This window comes from Bufo gargarizans, chromosome 8 (assembly GCF_014858855.1).
Source record: "Bufo gargarizans isolate SCDJY-AF-19 chromosome 8, ASM1485885v1, whole genome shotgun sequence".
NCBI classification, from domain to species: domain Eukaryota; kingdom Metazoa; phylum Chordata; class Amphibia; order Anura; family Bufonidae; genus Bufo; species Bufo gargarizans.
The window spans coordinates 145,606,183-145,629,273 of record NC_058087.1 but is presented as its reverse complement, the minus strand read 5'-3'; the positions used below and the strand labels follow the sequence as shown (position 1 = coordinate 145,629,273).

The window sequence follows — 23,091 nt, the reverse complement described above, 5'->3', positions numbered from 1 at the left end:
CAAACTGTAGATGCTGCCACTCCTAATAGCGTAGCAAATTCTCAGATGTTTTTTTTCTATTTTCACAGATGAAGGATGGCTTGTTTTACCTGCATAGAAAGCTCCTTTGATCGCATGTTTACTTCTCAGCAAAATCTTCAAAATGCAAGCACCACACCTCAAATCAACTCCAGGCCTTTTATGTGCTTAAAGAGGACCTTTCACCTGGAAAAACAATGCAAACTAAGTATCATGACATATACAGCGGTGCCCAGGGATCTCACTGCACTTACTATTATCCCTGGGCGCCGCTTCGTTCGGCCGCGATGTCCTCCGGTATCTTCGCTCACTTGGTTATAGTAAGCGGAGACTGCCCTTGTTCTGCTGGGCATCTCCTCCTTCTAGGCTGTAGCGCTGGCCAATCGCAGCGCAGAGCTCACAGCCTGGGAGAAAAAAACCTCCCAGGCTGTGAGCTCTGCGCTGCGATTGGCCAGCGCTACAGCCTAGGAGGAGAAGACGCCCAGCAGAACAAGGGCAGACTCCGCCTACTATAACCAAGTCCCCTAAGTCTCCGCCTACTATAACCAAGTGAGCGAAGATACCGGAGGACATCGCGGCCGAACGGAGAGGCGCCCAGGGATAATAGTAAGTGCAGTGAGATCCCTGGGTGCCGCTGTATATGTAATGATACTTCGTTCGCAATGTTTTTCCAGGTGAAAGGTCCTCTTTAATTGAGAATGAAAAAATGAAGGAATTGCCCACACCTGCCAATGAAACAGCCTTTGAGTCAATTGTCCAGTTACTTTTGGTCCCTTTAAAAACAGGGTGCCACATGTAAAGGAGCTGAAATTCCTAAACCCTTCATCAATTTATTTTATTTTATGTGGATACCCTCAAATGAAAGCTAAAAGTCTGGACTTTATGACCATGATATAACTATAACTTGAATATGTTGCCTGAATAGAGTCTGGAAGGATTTTTTTTCCCCTTAAGTGGGGAAAATTGGCTTCTACCTCACATTTTTTTTTTTTCTATCCTCTGAATCAACTTGCAGGATAACAGGCCGAACTGGATGTACAAATGTCTTTTTTTTCCGGCCTTATATACTATGTTACTATGTTTTAGTAGACAGGCAAAAATAAATACATTTGTGTCAGTGTCCAAATATATATGGACCTAACTGTATATAACTTTTTGAGACTGAACCCATACATGTTAACCTCATTAGGACCAAGCACATTTTGAACCTAAAGGATTAGGGGAATTTTGACATTTTGTGCCTCCTTGTATTCCGTCAATCATAACTTCTTTGTTGGCTATTTACACCTTTGGTTATTAATATGATTTTCAGGTACATGGTACTTATATAAATTTTGTAAAGTTGTAAAATGCATAAAAAAATTAAAAAAAAACAATACCACCATTGTTTATTTCGTTTTTTTTTAATAGAAATTCCATAATGCTATTGCATGGTTCATGACTTGTCTGGGGATAGTATTTATTTTAACTATAGTGTAATGTCATCATATATGCATATGATATTACATTCATGCCTGTGCATGTAAGATGTTAGCACTAAAAGCCCTTTAACAAAGGCCAACTATCGGGAATGCAGGTTTCTACGGAAGCTTGTTCTTGATAATAAGCCAGTGTAAACGTGCCGCTAATCATGCTCATTCATCAAGTGACAGCATTGTTTATGTGGCACTTAAAATCATTGTTTCTGGTCAGCATATTGTCCTGTTGCTGATCACAACCACTGGGGAAGATTTACTAATATTGTCGAACATTGACTACAAATCGCAGTATTAATAGTAGACAAATTTACGATTCAAGCATCCAGACCTTTATAAATTTAGCATATCCTAAATCTCGCACCAGAATTATGTCCATGCGCCAGAGGTCTCTCTGTATGCCCAAATTTTGCCCAAGTTTCAGAACTGTGATATGTTTACCACTAACTTATTCTAAAAACAAGTCAAAACACTGATGCATCTTTTGACGCACGGAGACATATTTATGCCATACACCCTCTCCCACAAATTCCACACCCTTTTCTAACAAGTCAAACCACCTTGTTGGAGGAGGTAAAAAAAATGTTAGAAAAGTGTGTAAAACACTTCATAAATGAGATGCAAAGCATGTATAACAGTTCTTTGGCACAAACTGAGCCCAAAAAACTGGAGCCTTTTAAATAGTAAATCTGCCTCAATGAATCTGCATGGGAACAAGCGACTGCTGGTCCCCATATAGCAGAGGTGATTGCTGTATGTAAACGAAGCTCTCACCTCCACTGATGATCAGACAGTTATAAGGACCAAATGGTTAATTCCCGATAACTGCTTGCTCAGTTGGGCCACATAGTGAAGAGCCCTGGGGACCTAAACCATCATGTGTAATGATCGTGATGCTGAGGTTAAAAGGTACAGGACAAAGGCAACACCTTCCTTTTCCTGAGTACAACAATCAGTAGTGACTGCAGTATTAACAGGGCTAAAGAGCTGAGATCAGAGCTTTCTCTGATCCCAGTTATTAGTCCAGGAGTGTGGCTTTCAATTATTGCCACTGGTGAATGCATGGACATTACTTCCCAGAACTACAACTACCAGCATCTAATCCTCTAAACATATTGAAAACTATAAAATAGAGATAAAACAGTACTTCACTAGTAGGTATGGCTTCTAACAGACAATGCGCTTTTTTTTTTTTTAGGAATGTATATTGTCTTTCTTGCGACTCATTTAATTATTCTTTAACTGCAAGTAGAAAATCAGATCACAATAAAGAATGCTTACCGGCCCTCTGAGATCAATAAGTTCCTGCCTCATTTGTGACACAAGCGCTTCCTTTGCAATGAGAGTACGGTGAAGCTTTTCGTTGAATTCAATCAACTCTCCGTGCATTTCAGCAACCTAGAAAGTGGGGGGAAGGGAGAAGACCTCAGTGTCAGATCCATAAATCAACACATAGATCAGAAATATCTCATTATAATGACTCTAGAAACTGAAACAAGAATAATACACAGGCAAAAAAAATCACCGTCCTGATTGGCTATGTGAAGAACGAACATAAAAAATGGGGAAAGTCGGACCAATTTCTGCCAGCGTATTGACTGCGCTGTGATTGGGAGAATACGTTTGCTTGTTCTCAATGAGCTTTTAAGTGACAACCGTTTCTTGAAATGAACATCAGTTCCAAAAGTGGAGATCAATTACAGGAAGCAATACTGCAGTCTTTGAAACATTAGTGTTTATATCAAAGATCGGTGCGCTGACACATTTCAGCACAAATCACTTTTAATGAATTTGTCTTTGTTGTGGCTTGCGGAGAAATCCAGTTCTGTACATTACTTGTTAAGATATTGTTCAAGCATTACAGCTTAGGCGTGCAGAACACTTGAATACAAAATACCTGAAAATGTAAATACTAAATGGCAGAACGATCTTGCATATAATGTAGTGTGCACACGCTTAGAGCGGTTGTTTAGACAAAAAAGGGTCTGATTTATTTATTTTTTTATCCAGAAACAGCCCACTCTTGTCCATGGATTGTGCCCAATATTGCAGCTCAGCCCCCTTTTTCTAATCCAAGACAAATATAAGTGTTGGCTTTCCTCCAGAAGAAATTCTAGGTGTTGTATATTATTTGAAATACAACTAATAGGGCTCAGCACAATTATATCAGAAACACTTTGTTGGGCTATTGCTTGCTTTAAAACATAACTTTTACTAAGTATGCTCTTAAAATAATGGGGAAACACTATCTATATTCAAAAATTAACAGTGATAGATTGTTGTACCTGTGGATGGACAGTCCCTCTAATGATATGGAATATTCTTACCAGATCAGGAGATACAATTCTGTCCGAACCACACCCGTCTGTGTGGGTCCAAACGGTTTAGGTACGCAGTTAGGCTCGTATTTGCTGAATGGAGTCTTCCATGGGTCAGGGTCCTACCTAGCCCTACATCTAATCCCTAATGGATGTATTAGGGTAGGGGCTATTAGGCCCTGCCTATCAGAAATACAGAGCACCCGCCCCGATAGGGACGACCCCGTCAGGAACCTTTCCCTGTAAGGGGCCTAAATCCCTAGTGGATTCCCTCTCTAATGTCCCAACATGTTTCGTCCCACTATCTGGGGACTCATCAGGGGAGATATTCAATCTTGGAGGGTTAACGCTTCAGTAGTTGTTCTGTTGAACGCGGAGGGTGTCGGATGTATCGACAAGTCCGATTTTCAGAGACACTAAGAAGACAGTGGTCCGTGTCCTGTTAAGATGCGGGGAAGTGTCACCGGCATCTATGTCTCACCGCCTGTGTTTTTTGTCTCAGGAGGGTGGCGCCTCCAGAAGGAAGAAAACTTTCTCTCTAGTGCCTCCTATAGGTGGCACTAGAAATAACTTTTTCGTTATTCTGATGGAGAGCGACTTTGCAAACTTTTTCCCAGGAGGCCCTAGCTGAGAAGCTCCTTACACAGCAGGACTGTCGCAAAAAGAACCAGACCTCCTGAGAGTAGTGAATATGCACACATACCTGTATGTCATAATCGCCGCCGCTATAATATAGCTCCATAGGTAGTCCCTTACATAATGACCTTAAATTTCCAAGCAGTTGAACACATTTATTTCCTGCTCACCAAGCATTTTAATTATGCAGATACCACAAAAAAATAGAAACCCAAAAAGTAATCCAAACGGAACCCTCATACATACACAAAATATTAAATTGTATTAAATAATTACATACAAGTAATAACAAGACCATATAAGACAATGAATCTAAAAAATATAAAGCAGCAATACAGGTGATGTAGCAAATGGTAGCTCACATGCTGACCGGCATGGTGTAAGATCCCAAAAAGTAAAAATAAACTAGGCACCTAGTGAATACCAGCAGTGCCTAAGAAGAAAGAAAATAGGCAAATACCTAGGCGGACATTCCGTAAGACCAGTGTTTTCCATACTAATACCTCTGTGCTGCTGTAAGAAGGACCAAAGTTATGTAGAGGTGCAGGCGACTACATAAGTTTGGCGCTTTGTCCGAAAGGCCGTGTGACACGTTTAACTCTATGCCAGGCCTCTTGCTGTCGTAGATTTAAGCCATTTTCCATGCCAAAAACCAGCATGGAAAAAGATGAGCCAGGTCTGTTGGTCAAACTGCTTCCATGTCCCCTTTTCTTGCCACTTTGGAAAAGTGCCATGGGGGGGATATCAAATTTTACAGCAAAAATTATGTGTGACAAAATTTGCAACCTATTTATACCATTAGATTGGCGTAAATAGATTGGTAAATGCCCCCCCCCCCCCTTATATTTAATATAGCAACCAAACACAGAAGGTATGTTATCTCGGAAGAGATTTTGTCAGCCTGTCCAACACTTAAAATGACCCTCCAGTTCAAGAAGAAAAAATCCCATTAACTGGAAAGTGACCAGAACACATGGTGACCTCCTTTTTAACTTTTCAGCTGCAGATCTGTTGATTCCCATGCTCCTCTTCTGCCATCCAAGATGGCCGCACTGCTTGCCAGACTACCTGATGCACAATGTTCATAATTAGCCCAAGACATTTCCTACTTGTCCAGCCCTGGTCTTGGATCAGCCAGCGATGTTCATGTGAGCAGTGCTGGCCAATTCAAGTGCAGCAGGAAGTGACTAGGCCTACAAAATACACAGCACGTCTCAGGTAGTCTTCAAAGCTTTGCGGTCATCTTGGATGGCACAAGAGGAGCCTGGAAATTGGAAGATCCACAGCCGATCAGTTAAAAAAAGAAAGGCACCTGGTAAGTGTTCTAATCATTGCTCAATTAATTAGAGGTTGTTGTTTTTTAACCGGATGGTTGCTCTAAAAACATGTTTTCCTGTCTCTGCAGTTTTGACAATAGGAACTGGTAGCAATTGTTAAATACATATTTTTGTGGTATGTTAATTGTTTGTTGAATTAAGTAATTAAACTAAAGTCATTGTTTTTAATGCAAATTACTGCAACTTATAACAGATAAAAACCGCACAGAATAGTAATAAAACAGTATATAAAGTAATAAGCGAAAAATGCTCAACAGAAAATGTTGACCTTTCTTTTGTTTTAATTATAGAGAAGAGAGTAAATTTGGACCAAACCTTGGATTTTTATTGGCTAGTACCGCTTCTAGGCAGGCAGCCCGACGTCTCTAATGAGATATAAATGTTGGTCAACAATAGGAACAAAATGTGTTTATGTTACGAAGGAACGCATGAAGCTGAAGCCACCATTGTTCCTAGCGCCCTGTTGTCTTCCAATAAACAGGAATAATGAATAGAAAACTGTGCAAAAGGAAATAATCTATTTATTAACAGCATTAATCCATCATTTTAGCGGGAGTACCTAGTGTAATGGTCAAAATGGCCATCATTTATACAGTACATAAAAACAATGATGCCAGCATTTTTTAATTAACAGCTTCATTACCAGAGTGTTTACCCCCGTTCCTTACCAGACCAGTTTTGCATTTTTTGCAATGGGTCTAGCTAACTGCAAATAACTAAGACAGGATTTTGTGAAGGCACAGATGTGGAGAAGGGTACATAAATTTGCTGCTGCAGTGAAAGTTCTCAAGAACACAGTAGCCTCCATAATTCTTAAATGGAAAAAGTTTGGAACAGTCTGAACTCTACCTAGAGCTGGCCACCCCACCAAACTAAGTAATCAAAGGAGAAAAGCCTTAGTAAGAGAGGTGACCAAGAACCCAATGGTCAGTCTGGATGAAACTTCCAGAAGGTCAACCCTGACTAAAGCACTCCACCAATTTGAACTTTATGGCAGAGTGGCCAGTAAGAAGCTTCTCATCAGTAAAAGACACACAAAAGCCTGTGTGGAGTTTGTGAAAAAGCACCTAAAGAACTCTAAGACTGTGAGACTGAAGGATGAAATCGCTGCCAAAGGTGCTTCAACTAAGGTCTGAATTTTTATGTCAATGCAAGATTTTAATTTTCCTTTTCTATAAATTAGCAAAGATTTCAAACATTCTGTTTTTACTTTCTCATAATGGAGTACTGAAAGCAGAATGATTGGTAAAAACGTAATTATTTTATTTTAGCACAAGTCCGCAACATAACAAGATGAGAAAAAAATTAAAGGGAGTCTTTCACCTAAAATGACCATTATACACCCCAAACATGATGATATCCATTACATTCCCCATTTTATAATCTTACCTTTCATATTGCTGTCCGTCGCCTATTCGCTCTTAAAAACACTTTTATTCCATATGCTAATCGGGTTCTGAAGGTGCCCAGGGGCGGCGTTTATGCGGCCGGTGCCCAGGCTCCACGGCGCTGTTCAAATCAAACCCCTCCCCTTTCACCCCTCTGGCCCGCCCTCGGTTCTTCAGATACCATCCTCCAGTCAATGACCAATCCGGCGCCTGCGCCTGCGCACTCCATTACTCACTAGGGCAGAGGCAGCAGAGCGTTTAATGCGCATGCGCCGGCCCGTACATCCCGATATTTTGGCAGTTTACTTCCGCCGGCTAGATCGGGATGTACGGGCCGGCGCATGCGCATTAAACGCTCTGCTGCCTCTGCCCTAGTGAGTAATGGAGTGCGCAGGCGCCGGATTGGTCATTGACTGGAGGATGGTATCTGAAGAACCGAGGGCGGGCCAGAGGGGTGAAAGGGGAGGGGTTTGATTTGAACAGCGCCGTGGAGCCTGGGCACCGGCCGCATAAACGCCGCCCCTGGGCACCTTCAGAACCCGATTAGCATATGGAATAAAAGTGTTTTTAAGAGCGAATAGGCGACGGACAGCAATATAAAAGGTAAGATTATAAAATGGGGAATGTAATGGATATCATCATGTTTGGGGTGTATAATGGTCATTTTAGGTGAAAGACTCCCTTTAAAGGGTCTGAAGGCTTTCTGAATGCACTGCATGTCTGTGTGTAATGTGAATAGGCGGAAACGTAGTGTGTGTATGTTTGTGTCTGTCTGTAACTTTCCCTATGCAAATGAGCTTGAATGAGTCCAGTGGGCAATCCCAAGCTGGGCAAATGCTTTGGTTCTGCTCTATGAACCCTCCACAACTCCCTCATTTCAAGGACGCCGTTGTTGAAGGCTCAGTCAGAAGAATCAGAGAACATAATAGGCTTGGAAACACTCACTGGGCACTTTCAAGCTCCTCTGCATCCAAAAATACAGTTCAGTCTAACTATCAAAAGCGTCAAAGGCATGTTTCTACATGTGTTAAGGCCCCTACTTGGTGCTGTATTTGCTCTGTTAGGCCTCATTTACACATCTGTGATGATGTCCTTGACAAGATGGTCAGTGTTTCTTCGGTGAATAATTTGTCCAGTTTTTTTCGCCTGCCATGTGTCATCTGTAATCCATGTACACTGCTAGGCCGAAAAAAGGAATTTCCACAGCATCTCCTACCAATGTAAGAATAAGGGAGCGAGCACTCATCTATGGCACACACTCAGATTTAATAATAAAAATTGCAATGACAAATTAATCGAACAATATTCAATAACACAATTAAAATACTATAAAATATTACCAATGGTATAAAATAATGGTCGACCATATATACGCCACTAATTGATGGTAGCAATACACTGATGCATATATGAGGTCCAATGGTGTCCACAATGAATATTAGATAAAGTGACAGTGCAATAGTAAAGAATTAAACAATAACTGTGCTGATAAATTGAGATAATAAGTATCAATATCCTGGTGAGAGGTAAAGTGATGAATGAGTGCGACAATCTTATGAAAAAATAAGGGACACCGTATAGGGCCTCGCACTATAAACTTGCATTCCTTTTTGTAGAGATTGAAGTTCGGTATCAAGTCCGCAGTCAACCGCAATTAACAGTCCAACAGTTGTTTGTATTCGGTTGGTAATATATTCTGAAAACGCAGTCTATAGTAGCTGTATGATTCTCACCACTGTATGGAGGTTATTCCTTGCTAGGAGTAGAGAGTCTTACCTCCTATATTGGCGTGTTGCACGGTCTTTTTCTTGATGCGCTGCAGGAGTTCAGCTGGAGACGCTGTTACGTCCTCACAGCTCCCAAACTCTAGTAACCTAGCCCAAATCTCGCGGTATTACGGGTGGGACAACAGTCCGACCTCCATACAGAGGTGAGAATCATACAGCTACTATAGACTGCGTTTTCAGAATATATTACTAACCGAATACAAACAACTGTTGGACTGTTAATTGCGGTTGACTGCGGACTTGATACCGAACTTCAATCTCTACAAAAAGGAATGCAAGTTTATAGTGCGAGGCCCTATACGGTGTCCCTTATTTTTTCATAAGATTGTCGCACTCATTCATCACTTTACCTCTCACCAGGATATTGATACTTATTATCTCAATTTATCAGCACAGTTATTGTTTAATTCTTTACTATTGCACTGTCACTTTATCTAATATTCATTGTGGACACCATTGGACCTCATATATGCATCAGTGTATTGCTACCATCAATTAGTGGCGTATATATGGTCGACCATTATTTTATACCATTGGTAATATTTTATAGTATTTTAATTGTGTTATTGAATATTGTTCGATTAATTTGTCATTGCAATTTTTATTATTAAATCTGAGTGTGTGCCATAGATGAGTGCTCGCTCCCTTATTCTTACATTCACTTATTTTATTGAGGTGGGGCGTCCCCAAACTGAGTTTGTAGCACCGTACCACCCACTATCAGCAGTGAGCCACTTCATTTAATTATCTCCTACCAATGGTCAGTGAAAAACACTGAGAGAAAATCACTGCCTTCCGTGTTTTCCGTCAATGGTTTTCAAAGACACATAAACTTCAATGGGCACGTTTGGTCTGCATCCCGGACCAAAGTAGTGTACATCTCCGCTGCTCATTGACCCATGGTCAGTGGAAAAACAAGTATGTGAATAAACATTAAAAGTCAATGGATATGTGTGCTATCCATAGAGAACATGGACAGCTCGAGTCCGTAACTTACTGAGATACAAATTAAGCCTTAGGCATAATTCAACTAACAGACTATAATAATAATGGGCACTGCTTTTATACGCCTTGCATAGTACAATGGTGGCTTCATGATTATCAAAACCCAAAATCAATATATTTGTATAATGTCCATATCTGTACAGGCAGCTGACCAACCTACAGTCAATAAAAATGGATGGAAACATCTATGATGGGCTGTGAATGCAAAGACCCTGCTGATGTTAGCATTTTATCAGGACACAATAGCATGAACAGCTTGAGATACTGGGGCCACACGATTCGGAGAATATAACACTTTAGCTCAGTGCAACTGCTCTGCTGCAATTAAGTGACATTAAAATCATTTGAGACAATGGGGAGGCATAGTACGAAGCATTCCTGCTGACTGCACACAAAGCATATGTGCAAAGATGACCTGCTATCTGAAGAAAACACTTGGAAATGGATTTTAAAGAATCGCAGGAAACTTCATCCACATGAATAAAAAAGCCAATTTATTATGAAAAAATATAAAAATAAGCTAAGAGCAGCTAGTTAGGAGAGAAACTTTGGTCATTGCAACCAAGAAGCTCATGGTGGCTTTTAAAATCTAAAAGCTACGGAACAATGCAAGCGGCAAAGTACATACAATTACTTAAAGTATAAAATCTATAAAAAAATATATCAAAGTATTCTGACAATATGGGTATGACCATTTTGGAGTTTTTTGCTTTGCAATGCATATGTGAGTAACTTAACATGTAACTTTATGGGGCACATTTATTAAGACCACAGTTTTAGACGCCAGTCTTAATAAACCCCTAAGCTGGTGGCGCTGGCCTCTTTTTAACTTCAGCGGATCCTCCGCCAGTTCTAAATCGAAGAGCGCTTCTGAGCTGTCATACATTTAGACCTTTTTCTACACCTGAAACAGGCATAGAAAATGGTAAATCAGACGGGCCTCCCGGTCCGTCTCCTTCCCCACTCACGCCATGCCCACAATTTTAGACCTAGCGTGAGCAGGGAAAAGCTGCATCAGCACCTGAAATACTCCTAATATAGGCGTATTTCAGTATAATAAATGACCTATAGTTTTACAATATTAGTAACTGAAAAATAAGTGCACCGTAACTGTGCACTCTAAACCAACTGTAAAAAAGAATTGCCACCTTCTATGTGTCCCTTAATACAAATTTGTCATTCGGAAGGCTTTCTGATCTAAACAAAATAATAATAGACATAAAGAAACAGAAAGAAATCTGTTAGAGGAATATCACGGCATTTCTGTAGCGTTCTGTAGACCTTTAGAAAACTCTTCATCACTAAAAAGCTCCTATTTGGTAACACAAGTAACTGAAGACACAGAGAAGAAGGGGGGAGAGGAGGGGGATGATGCTGCAGTCTTTCTCAATTTTTGTGTATGACTTGTGCTGCGAGAGGGGAGGGGGAGCAGCTAATTGGTTAACGCACATACTGTAGCACATATGAAATCATGCCAGGAGAAATCACCAACTTCACCAAGCAATCGAGTGACATGAAGCCAAGGGGACGAACTACATTTTTGTGTAATGACAAGAACTTTTGAAAGAACTCGTTTGTTGAGCAGCAGAAAAAGAAAAATGATTAACTGGTTGCACACTACCTTAAAGGGGTTTTCCGAGGGCACAATATTTAAAAACTATCCTCAGGATCTGACTCACGGCACTCCCACCAATCAGGTGTTTAAAAAGGACTAAATGCTTACAAAGCACAGCGCCATATAGTGGCTGCGCTTGGTACTGCAGCCCAGGTCCATTCACTTGGATGGCACCAAGCTGCACATGTGACCAAAGAACTGACATCACTGACCTAGGAAGAGGCCATAGTGCTCAATGGAGCACCGCAGCCTTTCCAAACAGGTGATTGGTTGGGTGCCAGGAGTCAAACGCCCACTGATTGGATATTGATGACCTATCCCAGTGTTCCTCTACTCCAGGGCCCACCTGCTGGCCATGTTTTCGAGATTTCCTTAGTATTATGCAAGTGATATCATTAGTGTCAATGCATCATTCTGTGGGATATTCTCAAATCATGACCAGCACTGACCTATCCTGAAGATAAAACATCAATAATGTTGTCCCAGAAAACCCCTTTAAGCAGCAACAGTTCACAACCAGTGTAGGTATTGTCACTGACCATGTGAATTTCAATGTAACATACAGTCTGCACTGACTCAATAAAAGGGATTCGAGTATATTATTTTACCATGTGGGCATTTCATATGCTACAATCAAATGCAGTTCAATAGGGTTATTGGCTCTCATTGGGGAGTCTCGGCGGTGTATAAATAACTATTTAAAGGCAATGCTCAATGGGAAAAAACAAGTAAATTAGGTAGGCCTATGATACCAATTCAGAAACAAACCTGCCTTGGTACAGCATGTGCAGGAGCATGCCTCAATTATTATTTTTTTCTCATGGATTCCATGGCAAACACTGTGTGCGTCTACATAAAATCGGAGACACACTGAGGTATAGTAAAAATAGCAAGCTATGATCATATATACACTATATGCTATCAGAAAACAATGATATGTATATTCAGTAGAGATGAGGGCTTCTTAACCTTTTTGTTTTAACCTCACCTGCCAGGGTCTATGCCACTATTAGAAATATATCTCAGTTTGCCTATAGTTTGCCTCCTGAAACCAGCAAAAATACAGTAGGAAATTAATCAGAACCCAGATGATTTGGGATCAATTTAGAATATATATTTTTTTTAAGGGAATTTGTCAGCATGCAAATTAGTATCAAACCAGTCACACCGCCTGGTAGGGCTGCCTCAGCTAAATACAATACATACGTACCGCCACTGAAACTCAGAGCTAATAAGGTTCTGAGTGCTAACAGGTCATAAGTGCACTGAAGGTGAGCCCTAGCCCACTCGGTGCACTCTGGCTCCAATGCTCTCCTTTACTAGCCACTCCTTCAAGTTGATTCAGAGGGCCAAGTGTCTGAATCATCATCTTGCCTGGTCTTCACAATCAACTTGACGTGGAAGTGGCGAGCCAAGGAGAGCAGATGAACTAGGGTGCACCGAGTGGCTCAGGACTGCCCGATGTGCACTTACAATCTATTTAGCAGTAGCAAACCCATTATTTTCTGAATCGCCGCAATGGATCAAGGAGAGAAAGCAATGTGCCTGGTTTGATACTCGTTGTCAGATTCCCTTTAAGAGGTCTCTTGGAAATCCTTCCTCCTTCTCTTCCCAATTTTATGGCCAACAGATGGTTAACAGATCACACAGTTTGTGATGTGACTGCTCCCCACAGTACATTGCTTCTGATACAGTACAGACTCTGAAACATAAAACTTTGCAGACGATAAATTCTACTTTGATGAAAAGTTTTCTCTGAGGAGCTTAAGTCATTCTTCTTTATTTGGCAAGGTAAACGACCAATCTTGACCAGTGAAGCCTAGTCTGTCTGAGAAGACAGACATAAATGTTCTATATCTAGCATTTAATCATGGCTGACATGGCGACGTTTTATTTAGAACGCAGTGTACCCCAGACACGGTAAAAAAAAGAACATCAGACACACTGGCTTTATTAATGTTCCGAGATACAAATCTTTAGGTTCAGAATAGAATCGGCTGTGCGCTGGAGAATATTACTTGACAAAACTTGTTATTGGTTCATAAGTTTTGTCTCAGGATACATATATAACATGACCTAGAAGAGGACGCCTCATAAATATATCTGTCTCCGCATTAGAAGGATGGAAACCAGTTATCTCATTCAGATGAACACCAGAAGGTCGCCTCTTTTGTATAAACTACATAAAAAATATAGAGATTACCAGTATATACTGAATGTCTGGATGAGGTTTTTTATTCGATATTCCATGCCATTACTGATGGGCCCTGATGTATCATAGACCGGCAGTGTACCCCGGTCTACGATAACCTCATGCACTGCCAGAGTCTGCGCCTAATTTATGAAGAGGTGTATGTCAGTCTATGATAACCTTGTGCGCTGCCAGTCTGTACCTAATTTGTGAAGAGGTGTACGGCCAGTCTATGGTAACCTGGTGCATTGCCAGAGTCTGCGCCTAATTTATAAACAGATGCATGGCCAGTTTATGATAACCCCGTGCGCTGCCAGAGTCATTGCCTAATTTATGACGATGTGTATGTTGGTCTATGATAACCCTGTGCGCTGCCAGAATCTACGCCTAATTTATGACGAGGTGTATGTTGGTCTATGATAACCTCATGCGCTGCAATAGTCTGCGCCTAATTTATGACAAGGCAAGCATTTTTTGGCGCCTGGACCAAAATGGCTGGCATAGATTCAGGCTTCTTTTATGCCATAAAACTGGCATAGAATTTGACAAATATGGTGGGGCTGCTACTCTAGCACCCTCCCTGACCTTGCCACACACCATTTGCGGAATAGTGGTGAATGTGGCGGAGGAACACCACTTGGGTAAACACATTGTTTGAGACTTTTTCACGCCTGGAAAACTGGTTTATGATAGTGATAAAGAAAACCCACTGACTATTAGTTGACTTGCTCCCTAAGGAGGCACATATTTTTTCACAGAGTGAACAGAGTATTAGATGCAGTGTTAGGGCATGACCACACGGCAGTTGCAACATGGCCGCACTGTTGGTCTGCATCGATAATTGGCGCACAGTACTGAAGGTGCTATGCGGCCATTAACAATGCAGATGGGCTAAACCAGGGATGGTCAACCGGCAGCTCTCCAGCTGTTGTAAAACTACAACTCCCACCATGCCCTGCTGTAGGCTAATAGCTGTAGGCAGTTGGGGCCTGCTGGGAGTTGTATTTTTGCAACAGTTGGAGAGCTATCCCTGGGCTAAACAGTGTGGTCTCGTTAGTTTAACAAGAGCCAGCTTTGGCCCGTACGCCAGTGTGGTAGTAGAGCACGAAGTGCGGTCGCCCCCCTATTCTACAATGGAAATCTGATGGGCAGGGGCGGAATGGGCCCTGGAAAAAATACTAAAAGTGGCCCCATTTCATAGTCGGTTCCAAACTGATAGAAGGCAGGGCCAACACATTTAGGCGAGGGCAGAAATACCATATTGTGGCACATTATACCACTCCAACAGAGCCAAATACCACAGTCTATCACAAAATACTGCCACCAACAGCACAAAATACATCCCCAAAAACTTCCATTGGTCGGCCATGAAGAGGGCTCAGGCGGACCCCTGGGAATCGGCCCACCAAGAAATTTCCCTGTAAGGTCTATGGCCAATCCGCCCCTGCTGATAGGTCTATCAGGATTTTCTAAGAAGAATCAGGATTCATAGGCAGTTGTCTGAATCGGCTGCCATTGTGGCAGGTTAGACAGAATCCTAAAAAAAAAACAATAAAGTAAGGAAAAAAATATATGAATTATATATTTTATTTTCTTATTTTAGGAATGTACTCCACAAATACAATATTTTGTTACTTATTGTGCAGGTTATTACAGGCGTAAAGATATTAAACACATTGTATTTTTTACACAATGGGGGAGATATGTCAAAACTGGTGTAAAGGAAAAATGGTTTAGTTGCCCATAGCAACCAATCAGATTCCACCTTTTATTTCGGAGAGCTCCTCAGGAGATGGACCACTATCAACTGATACTGATGACCTATCAAGTAGTTACTTAGCTACCTAGTATTTAAATCCTGGTAAAATCCCATTAACGTCTATGGGCACCCTTGAATGTTTTTTTCTTTTTTGTTGCATTACAAGCGCTTTCACAATTTGAAATTGTTCTTTATTAACCATCTTTGTGCGTCTTCCATTGCTTGCATGTAATATATTACAATCTCACTCTGCCCTCCCTGTGTCAGGACGACCTCTCTTGATGGCTCAGTCTGCAGCCACCGTCTCTCACCTCTCTTGAAAGCTCATCTAACCTCAAATCTAAAGAAAAAAATAACTAAAATAAGCCTGACTCAAACAGGATTTGAACTTAGCTTAGCTTCAGGAGAAGTGAGATAGGGGTTGTCAGCGAGCTCATCCGATGGAATGAGGGCAGAATGGAATTGTGCAGCATGCAGTGTAGTGTATTACATGGGAGCTGTAGAAGACAAATGAGAGAAAAATTAACAAAAAGAACCATAAATATTTTTTGTACCAGCAATGCAATAAAAATTGTTCAAAGGCGTCTGTAACCTTTAAAGATCAGAGTCATTCAGTGAGACAGAGTTACAAAAATAAGGGCTGCTGGAAGGGAGTAAATACTGTAACAGTATAAAAAATACTTCACTGAGCAGAAGCGGTGCCGTGTAATGTAATGTGATGCAGTAGGTCATTGCAGATCTGTATGTAGCATCAGATGAAATCTCAGAGCCAGCGGGGATGTTACTAAACGTCTTCTTACAGTCTTGGGGCTTTTAAATTTACTTTTAGCAAGTTTACATAAAAGACCTGGGATTCTCTTTCTATTTTTCGGTATTTGGACACAGACTGAAACCTGTCTGGCTAGGATTCATGCTGGCTGCTGCTAACTTTCAGAGTACACAGACTTGGGAATAAAACATGCAACTAGGGCACAGAACTGTTAGCAAACAGTATATTCTACATGCACAAGTCTGGAAACTGAACAAGGCTCCTACAATGAGAATCTACCAGAAATGAGCCGATTCTACTGCACTCCATTATACTGCAGGTCCAAGAAAGGAAATACCATCAACCTTTGGCTGTAGACCAAAACAGGGATCTTGATTCTAGAACTATAGAACTAAGGGTACTTTCACACTTGCGTTAAACTTTTCCGGTTCTGTCCTAGGAGCGCAATGCCAGAAAAAAACTGATCAGTTTTATCCTAATGCATTCTGAATGGAGAGCAATTCGTTCAGGATGCATCAGGATGTCTTCAGTTCAGTCACTGTACGGTTTTTGGATGGAGAAAATACCGCAGCATGCTAAAATGTCAAAAATTCCAGAACACTTGCAGGAATGCCGGATCCGGCATTATTTTACATGTATGAAATGTATTAATGCCGAATCCGGCCCCAAGTGTTCTGGAAAAACGGATCCGGTTTTGCAGTCTGCACATGCGCAGACCTTTAAGAATGTGAAAAAGATAAATACTGGATCCGTTTTTTTCCGGATGACAACCGGAGAGACGGATCCGGTATTGCAATGCATTTGTGAGACGGATCCGCATCCGGATCCATCTGCAAATGGTATCCGTTTGCATACAGATTGCCGGATCCGGCAGGCAGTTCCAGGGACAGAACTGCCTGCCGGAATCCAGCAACGCAAGAGTGAAAGTACCCTTAGAGAAAATAAGAACTATAGAGAATAAGTAAATAAAGTAAATATATTATTATAACTATGAAAAATTACCCTATGTATGAAAATATTGAGGATCTAGGCCAACCATACAGACACAAAGAGCCAGAAAAAAAAAAAACTTATGACTATCAGGAGCCACAAGCTATACATCGCGCGGTTGTGATTTTTTTTTTCTGTTACGGCGTTCACCGCATAGAAAATATTTTTAAATATTTTAATAGTTCAGACTTTTATTCGGGCATGGTGATATGTAATATGTTTATTTTTTTATTGTTTGTAAAATTGGGAAAGGGAGCGATTTAAACTTTTAGTATTTTGATGTTTTTTTTTTTTACTTTTATTTTTTATTTTTATTTACTTAGGGGCTAGAACCCTTGTCCTCTTCACCCTAATAGAGCTCTATTAGGGTGAATAGGACTTCACACTCTCCCTGCTGCCCTGTGCATAGTACACACAGCAGCAGGGAGCTTGCCATGGCAGCCAGGGCTTCAGTAGCGTCCTGGCTGCCCTGAGGGGTTAATTTCCGCGGTTCGGAGGATCGCTTGCCCTGTTATTGAAGCCGGTTTTGTGATACCGCCGCCGGCACCCGCTGCCTCCTATACTTGAATGAATTACATTCATTGGTGGTGCAGTGCGCCCTCCCCCAGTATTATAAATTCTAACCATTGGTGGCGCAGTGTCCCCCCCAAGTATTAGTATAATTGGTGGCAGCGGTAGCCACGTCACAGTGGAGAGGGAGGGACTCCCTCCTTCTCCACTGTGGTAGTGAACAGAACATGGTAGGTGCTGAGAGCGGCGCAAGCTATGTTCTCTATTAGGCTGTGCAGTTGCTTCCCATCTCCACAGCAAGAGCTGCACTTAAAGAGCCACGGGTTGGCCACCCCTGATCTAGGCAACCCTAGATGTCCCTTTAGCCCCTACATATATGAAGAATAGGGATTTATAATGTGCTACCAGACAGGGGCGTAACTAGAAGTGACTGGGCCCCACAGCAAATATTTGTAAGGGCCCCACTCAGCGCGCTTCGCACCTCCCTCCTCCTGTGTAAACCCCACTCCTTTGGCACAGTGTAGCGGTATACTGTATATTGTGTGGCACAGTATAGAGGTATACTGTATATTGTGTGGCACAGTGTAGCGGTATACTGTATATTGTGTGGCACAGTATAGAGGTATACTGTATATTGTGTGGCACAGTGTAGCGGTATACTGTATATTGTGTGGCACAGTGTAGAGGTATATTGTGAGGCACAGTGTAGCGGTATACTGTATATTGTGTGGCACAGTGTAGAGGTATATTGTGAGGCACAGTGTAGCGGTATACTGTATATTGTGTGGCACAGTGTAGCGGTATATTGTGAGGCACAGTGTAGAGGTATACTGTATATTGTGTGGCACAGTGTAGCGGTATACTGTATATTGTGGGGCACAGTGTAGAGGTATACTGTATATTGTGTGGCACAGTAGCAGTATACTGTATATTGTGAGGCACAGTGTAGAGGTATACTGTATATTGTGGGGCACAGTGTAGAGGTATACTGTATATTGTGAGGCACAGTGTAGAGGTATACTGTATATTGTGGGGCACAGTGTAGAGGTATACTGTACATTGTGGGGCACAGTATAGAGGTATACTGTACATTGTGGGGCACAGTATAGAGGTATACTGTACATTGTGGGGCACAGTGTAGCGGTATACTGTATATTGTGGGGCACAGTGTAGGCTATATGTGCATAACATAAACATACTCCACATGAACACTTACAGTTACTTGGCTTGGCCCTTGGGGATCTCGGACGCCACTTCCACACTTGGCCGGGGGCTCGGTGGAGCTGATGTTGTGTTTTATCCTAATGAGAAAGATTTTATAATAAGGATTTGGAGAAGGGGCAGAGGGATAGCGGAGCAGGGAGAGGCCGGTGCTGCTACTAGGGGGTCCTACCATGGGGCAGTAATAAAACCCACCATAATGCCCCCCCCCCCCAGTAGTAATAATTCTCCTTATAATGTGACAGTGCAAAAATACCCCCTTGTAATGCCCCCAGTTGAGCTAATGTCCCCATAGTGCCTCCATAATGTGCCAGTATAAAATACCCCTATATAGTGCCCCCAGTAAATTCCCCCATAGTGCTCCTCTCCCCCCTTCCTGCTAGTGCCCCCCAAAATGTACCAGTATAAAATGCCCCATATATAGTGCCCCAGTAGATGCCCCTTAGTGTCCGGCCTCTGATAGGCTGCCGGCCTAGTGTCCCCCATAATGCCCCCCAATAATGTGCCAGTAAGTGCCCCCCATCATGTGCCAGTATCAAGTGCCTCTCCCCCCCACATGTCCCAGTATCATAGTGCCATCTCCCCCATGTGCCAGTATCAAGTGCCTCTCTCTTCCCCCCATGTGCCAGTATCATAGTGCCATCTCCCCCGCAAAAAAGTGCCAGTATTAAGTGCCTCTCCCCCCCATGTGCCAGTATCATAGTGCCAACCCCCCCCACATGCCAGTATCAAGTGCCTCTCTCCTCCCCCCCATGTCCCAGTATCATAGTGCCATCTCCCCCCCCCCACTAAAAAGTGCCAATATCAAGTGCCTCTCTCCCTCCCCCCTCCCCATGTGCCAGTATCAGGTGCCTCCCCCCCCCCATGTGCCAGTATCAATTGCCAACCCCCCCTCTCCCCTCCAGGTGCCAGTATCAGGTGCCTCCCCCCCCCCCCCATGTCCCAGTATCATAGTGCCATCTTCCCCCCCCCCACCACAAAAAAAGTGCCAGTATCAAGTGCCTCTCTCCCTCCCCCCCCCCCCCCAGTATCAGGTGCCAACCCCACTCCCCCCCATGTGTCAGTATCAGGTGCCTCTTCCCCCCCTATGTGCCAGTATCAGGTGCCAACCCCCCCCCCCCCCCCCCGGGTGCCAGTATCAGGTGCCAACCCCCCTCCCCCCATGTGCCAGTATCAGGTGCCACTGCCAGTATCAGGTGCCTCCCGCTCCCCCATGGCAGTAACAGTCGGGTATTAAAAAAATAATAATAAACACTTCTACTTACCTCCATGTCAGCGATGCGATGCAGCCTCTTCCTGTGTCCCGCCCTGTATGTCCTTATATGGACTCAGTGCTTGTATTTCAGAAAAGAGTCTGCTGGGATTCGAACCCACAACCTTCTGCTTCAGAGGCAGAGCAGCTAACCACTAGACCATACCAGCTGCCTTGATGCTGGCTGAAAAAATATGAGACTTCTACTGTTATAGCTGGCTAAGTGTACATCTATACACATGGCAGCTGCTCATATATAGAGATGTAGCAGAGCTGAATGTGCTGAGACAGCTGTCATATACAGATATAGCAGTATCTCAGATATATCTCTATATGACAGCTGTTCCAGCACACTCAGCTCTGCTATATCTCTATATATGATAGCTGCCCCAGCAAACCCAGCTCTGCTACATCTATGCATATGACAGCTGCCCAAACACACCCAGCACTGCTATATCTCTATATGACAGCTGTCCCAGCACACTCAGCTCTGCTATATCTCTATATATGACAGCTGCCCCAGCAAACCCAGCTCTGCTACATCTATACACATGACAGCTGCCCAAACACACCCAGCACTGCTATATCTCTATATGACAGCTGCCCCAGCACACTCAGCTCTGCTATATCTCTATATATGATAGCTGCTCCAGCACAACCAGCCCTGCTACATCTATATATCTCTAAGTATTGCTATACAGTAGATAGATATATAGAGATATAGCAGAGCTGAGTGTGCTGGGGCAGATGTCATGTGTATAGATGTAGCAGAGCTGGCTGTGTTTCGGCAGCTGTCATGTGTATAGATGTAGTAGAGCTGGGTTTGCTGGGGCAGTTGTCATATATAGAGATATAGTAGAGCTGAGTGTGCTGGTGCAGCTGTCATGTGTATAGATGTAGCAGAGCTGGGTGTGTTTGGGCATCTGTCATGTATAGATGTAGTAGAGCTGGGTTTGCTGGGGCAGCTGTCATATATAGAGATATAGTAGAGCTGAGTGTGCTGGTGCAGCTGTCATGTGTATAGATGTAGCAGAGCTGGGTGTGTTTAGGCATCTGTCATGTGTATAGATGTAGTAGAGCTGGGTTTGCTGGGGCAGCTGTCATATATAGAGATATAGCAGAACTGAGTGTGCTGAGACAGCTGTCATATAGAGATATAGCAGTGCTGGTGTGTTGGGGGCAACTGTCATGTGTATAGATGTAGCAGAGCTGGCTGTGTTTCAGCAGCTGTCATGTGTATAGATGTAGTAGAGCTGGGTTTCCTGGGGCAGCTGTCATATATAGAGATATAGCAGAGCTGAGTGTGCAGGGACAGCTGTCATATACAGATATAGCAGTGCTAGGTGTGTTTGGGCAGCTGTCATGTGTATAGATGTATTTTTTTTTTTTTTTTTTCCCAGTCAGTTGTAATGCAGCCTTTATGGCTGTGAGGGTAAATGCTTTGCCACTGATTCACTGATAGATTGGAGGTTGTGGGTTCGACAGTAAGCAGACAGTAAGATTAGATCACACTAGCGGCTGCTGTGAAGGGGCCCTGAACACGATATTTAACTAACTTGAAAATAAACTGTCACACACGCTGCTGGGGCGCCGGGCCCCCTTGGCAGCCCGGGCCCCGAAGCAGCTGCTTCCCCTGCTTCCCCGGTAGTTACGCCACTGCTACCAGATGTAGCAGGGTTAACACACAAACTCTTAACTCAAATGTCTTAACTCATTGCGTTATCTTGAAACAAAAGCCATTGAAAAGCAATTAAAGGTGTTTGCTTAACGCATTTAGTTTACATAACACGTCTCTTAAAGCATGTGTGTTAACTCTACTACATCTGTATAGGAGTACCATTAACATGTCCCCCAAATGTTTATTTGCACTGCTTAAAAGGTAAAATAACAAATTAAATTGTAGCAATAGTTGGAGCATTAATATTCCACACTACAACTAAATGGAAATATAAACTTAACACAATATTATAGGGTTAATTACTAGACTAAAGGTAAGGTTAAAAAATATCTAGACTGGTCCTGATTAGTAAGAATCTCTTTACATCACCGCCAAAGCTTTAGTTGCTAAAGTATTTTACTGGAACTACAATATTGAGGAGGTCTCCAGTGACGGCCATGTCCCGTTAAAGGGGTTGTCTCATCTGAGACAATGAGGGCATATCACTAGGATAAGCCCCCATTATCTGATAGATGCATCTCCCACCGCTGGTCCCCGCATCTATATCGAGAACGGAGTCCCACAAAGTGGTGGCTGGAGGACTCCTGTCCGGCCACTACCAAGTGCTCTCACTACCAAGCGCTCTTCTATGGGCCTGACGGAAATAGCCGAGCCAGCGGCCCCACAGAAATTAATAGAGGGTGGCTGTGTACGCGGAAGTGTGTCCTCCACCACTTTCGGGGCTCCATTTAGGAGATAGGAAGGTCTGATGTGACAACCCCTTTAATTGTTTTCCAGGAACACCCCATGATTTTTAAATGACTATACCTGATATTGCAGTTCAGATCCATTCACTTAAAGGGGAGTGAGCTGCACTAAAATATTAGATCTGTACAGGGTGCTAATAACTGATAGAAGGGTCTTAAAATAATTGAGAAACAAACACTATAGGGAACATTTACTAAGACTGGAGTTGGGGGTGCTATCTCTCATTAATAGGCGTGAGGAGGCTTATAGGCCATACATGCTCCTCTGGAATTCTAAGACTGGAGTTTTACATGGCGATCTTAATCTATCCTGCCATTGCCGTCAGATGTGCCACGATAGTTAAAAGGTGCACGTCTCTAAATAATTTTGCAAGATCTTTTCAGGTCTGTGCACCA

General features: G+C 42.7%; 1 protein-coding gene across 1 annotated transcript in view; it reads right to left on the bottom strand.

Moving 5' to 3' along the window:
* The window catches only part of SNX29 (sorting nexin 29), a 503,522-nt gene that overhangs the window by 239,202 nt on the left and 241,229 nt on the right, over nt 1-23,091 (bottom strand). The window contains exon 16 of the mRNA XM_044303674.1: nt 2,775-2,891. Within this exon, the coding sequence (XP_044159609.1) occupies nt 2,775-2,891 (117 nt within the window). The remainder of the gene's footprint in view (nt 1-2,774; nt 2,892-23,091) is intronic.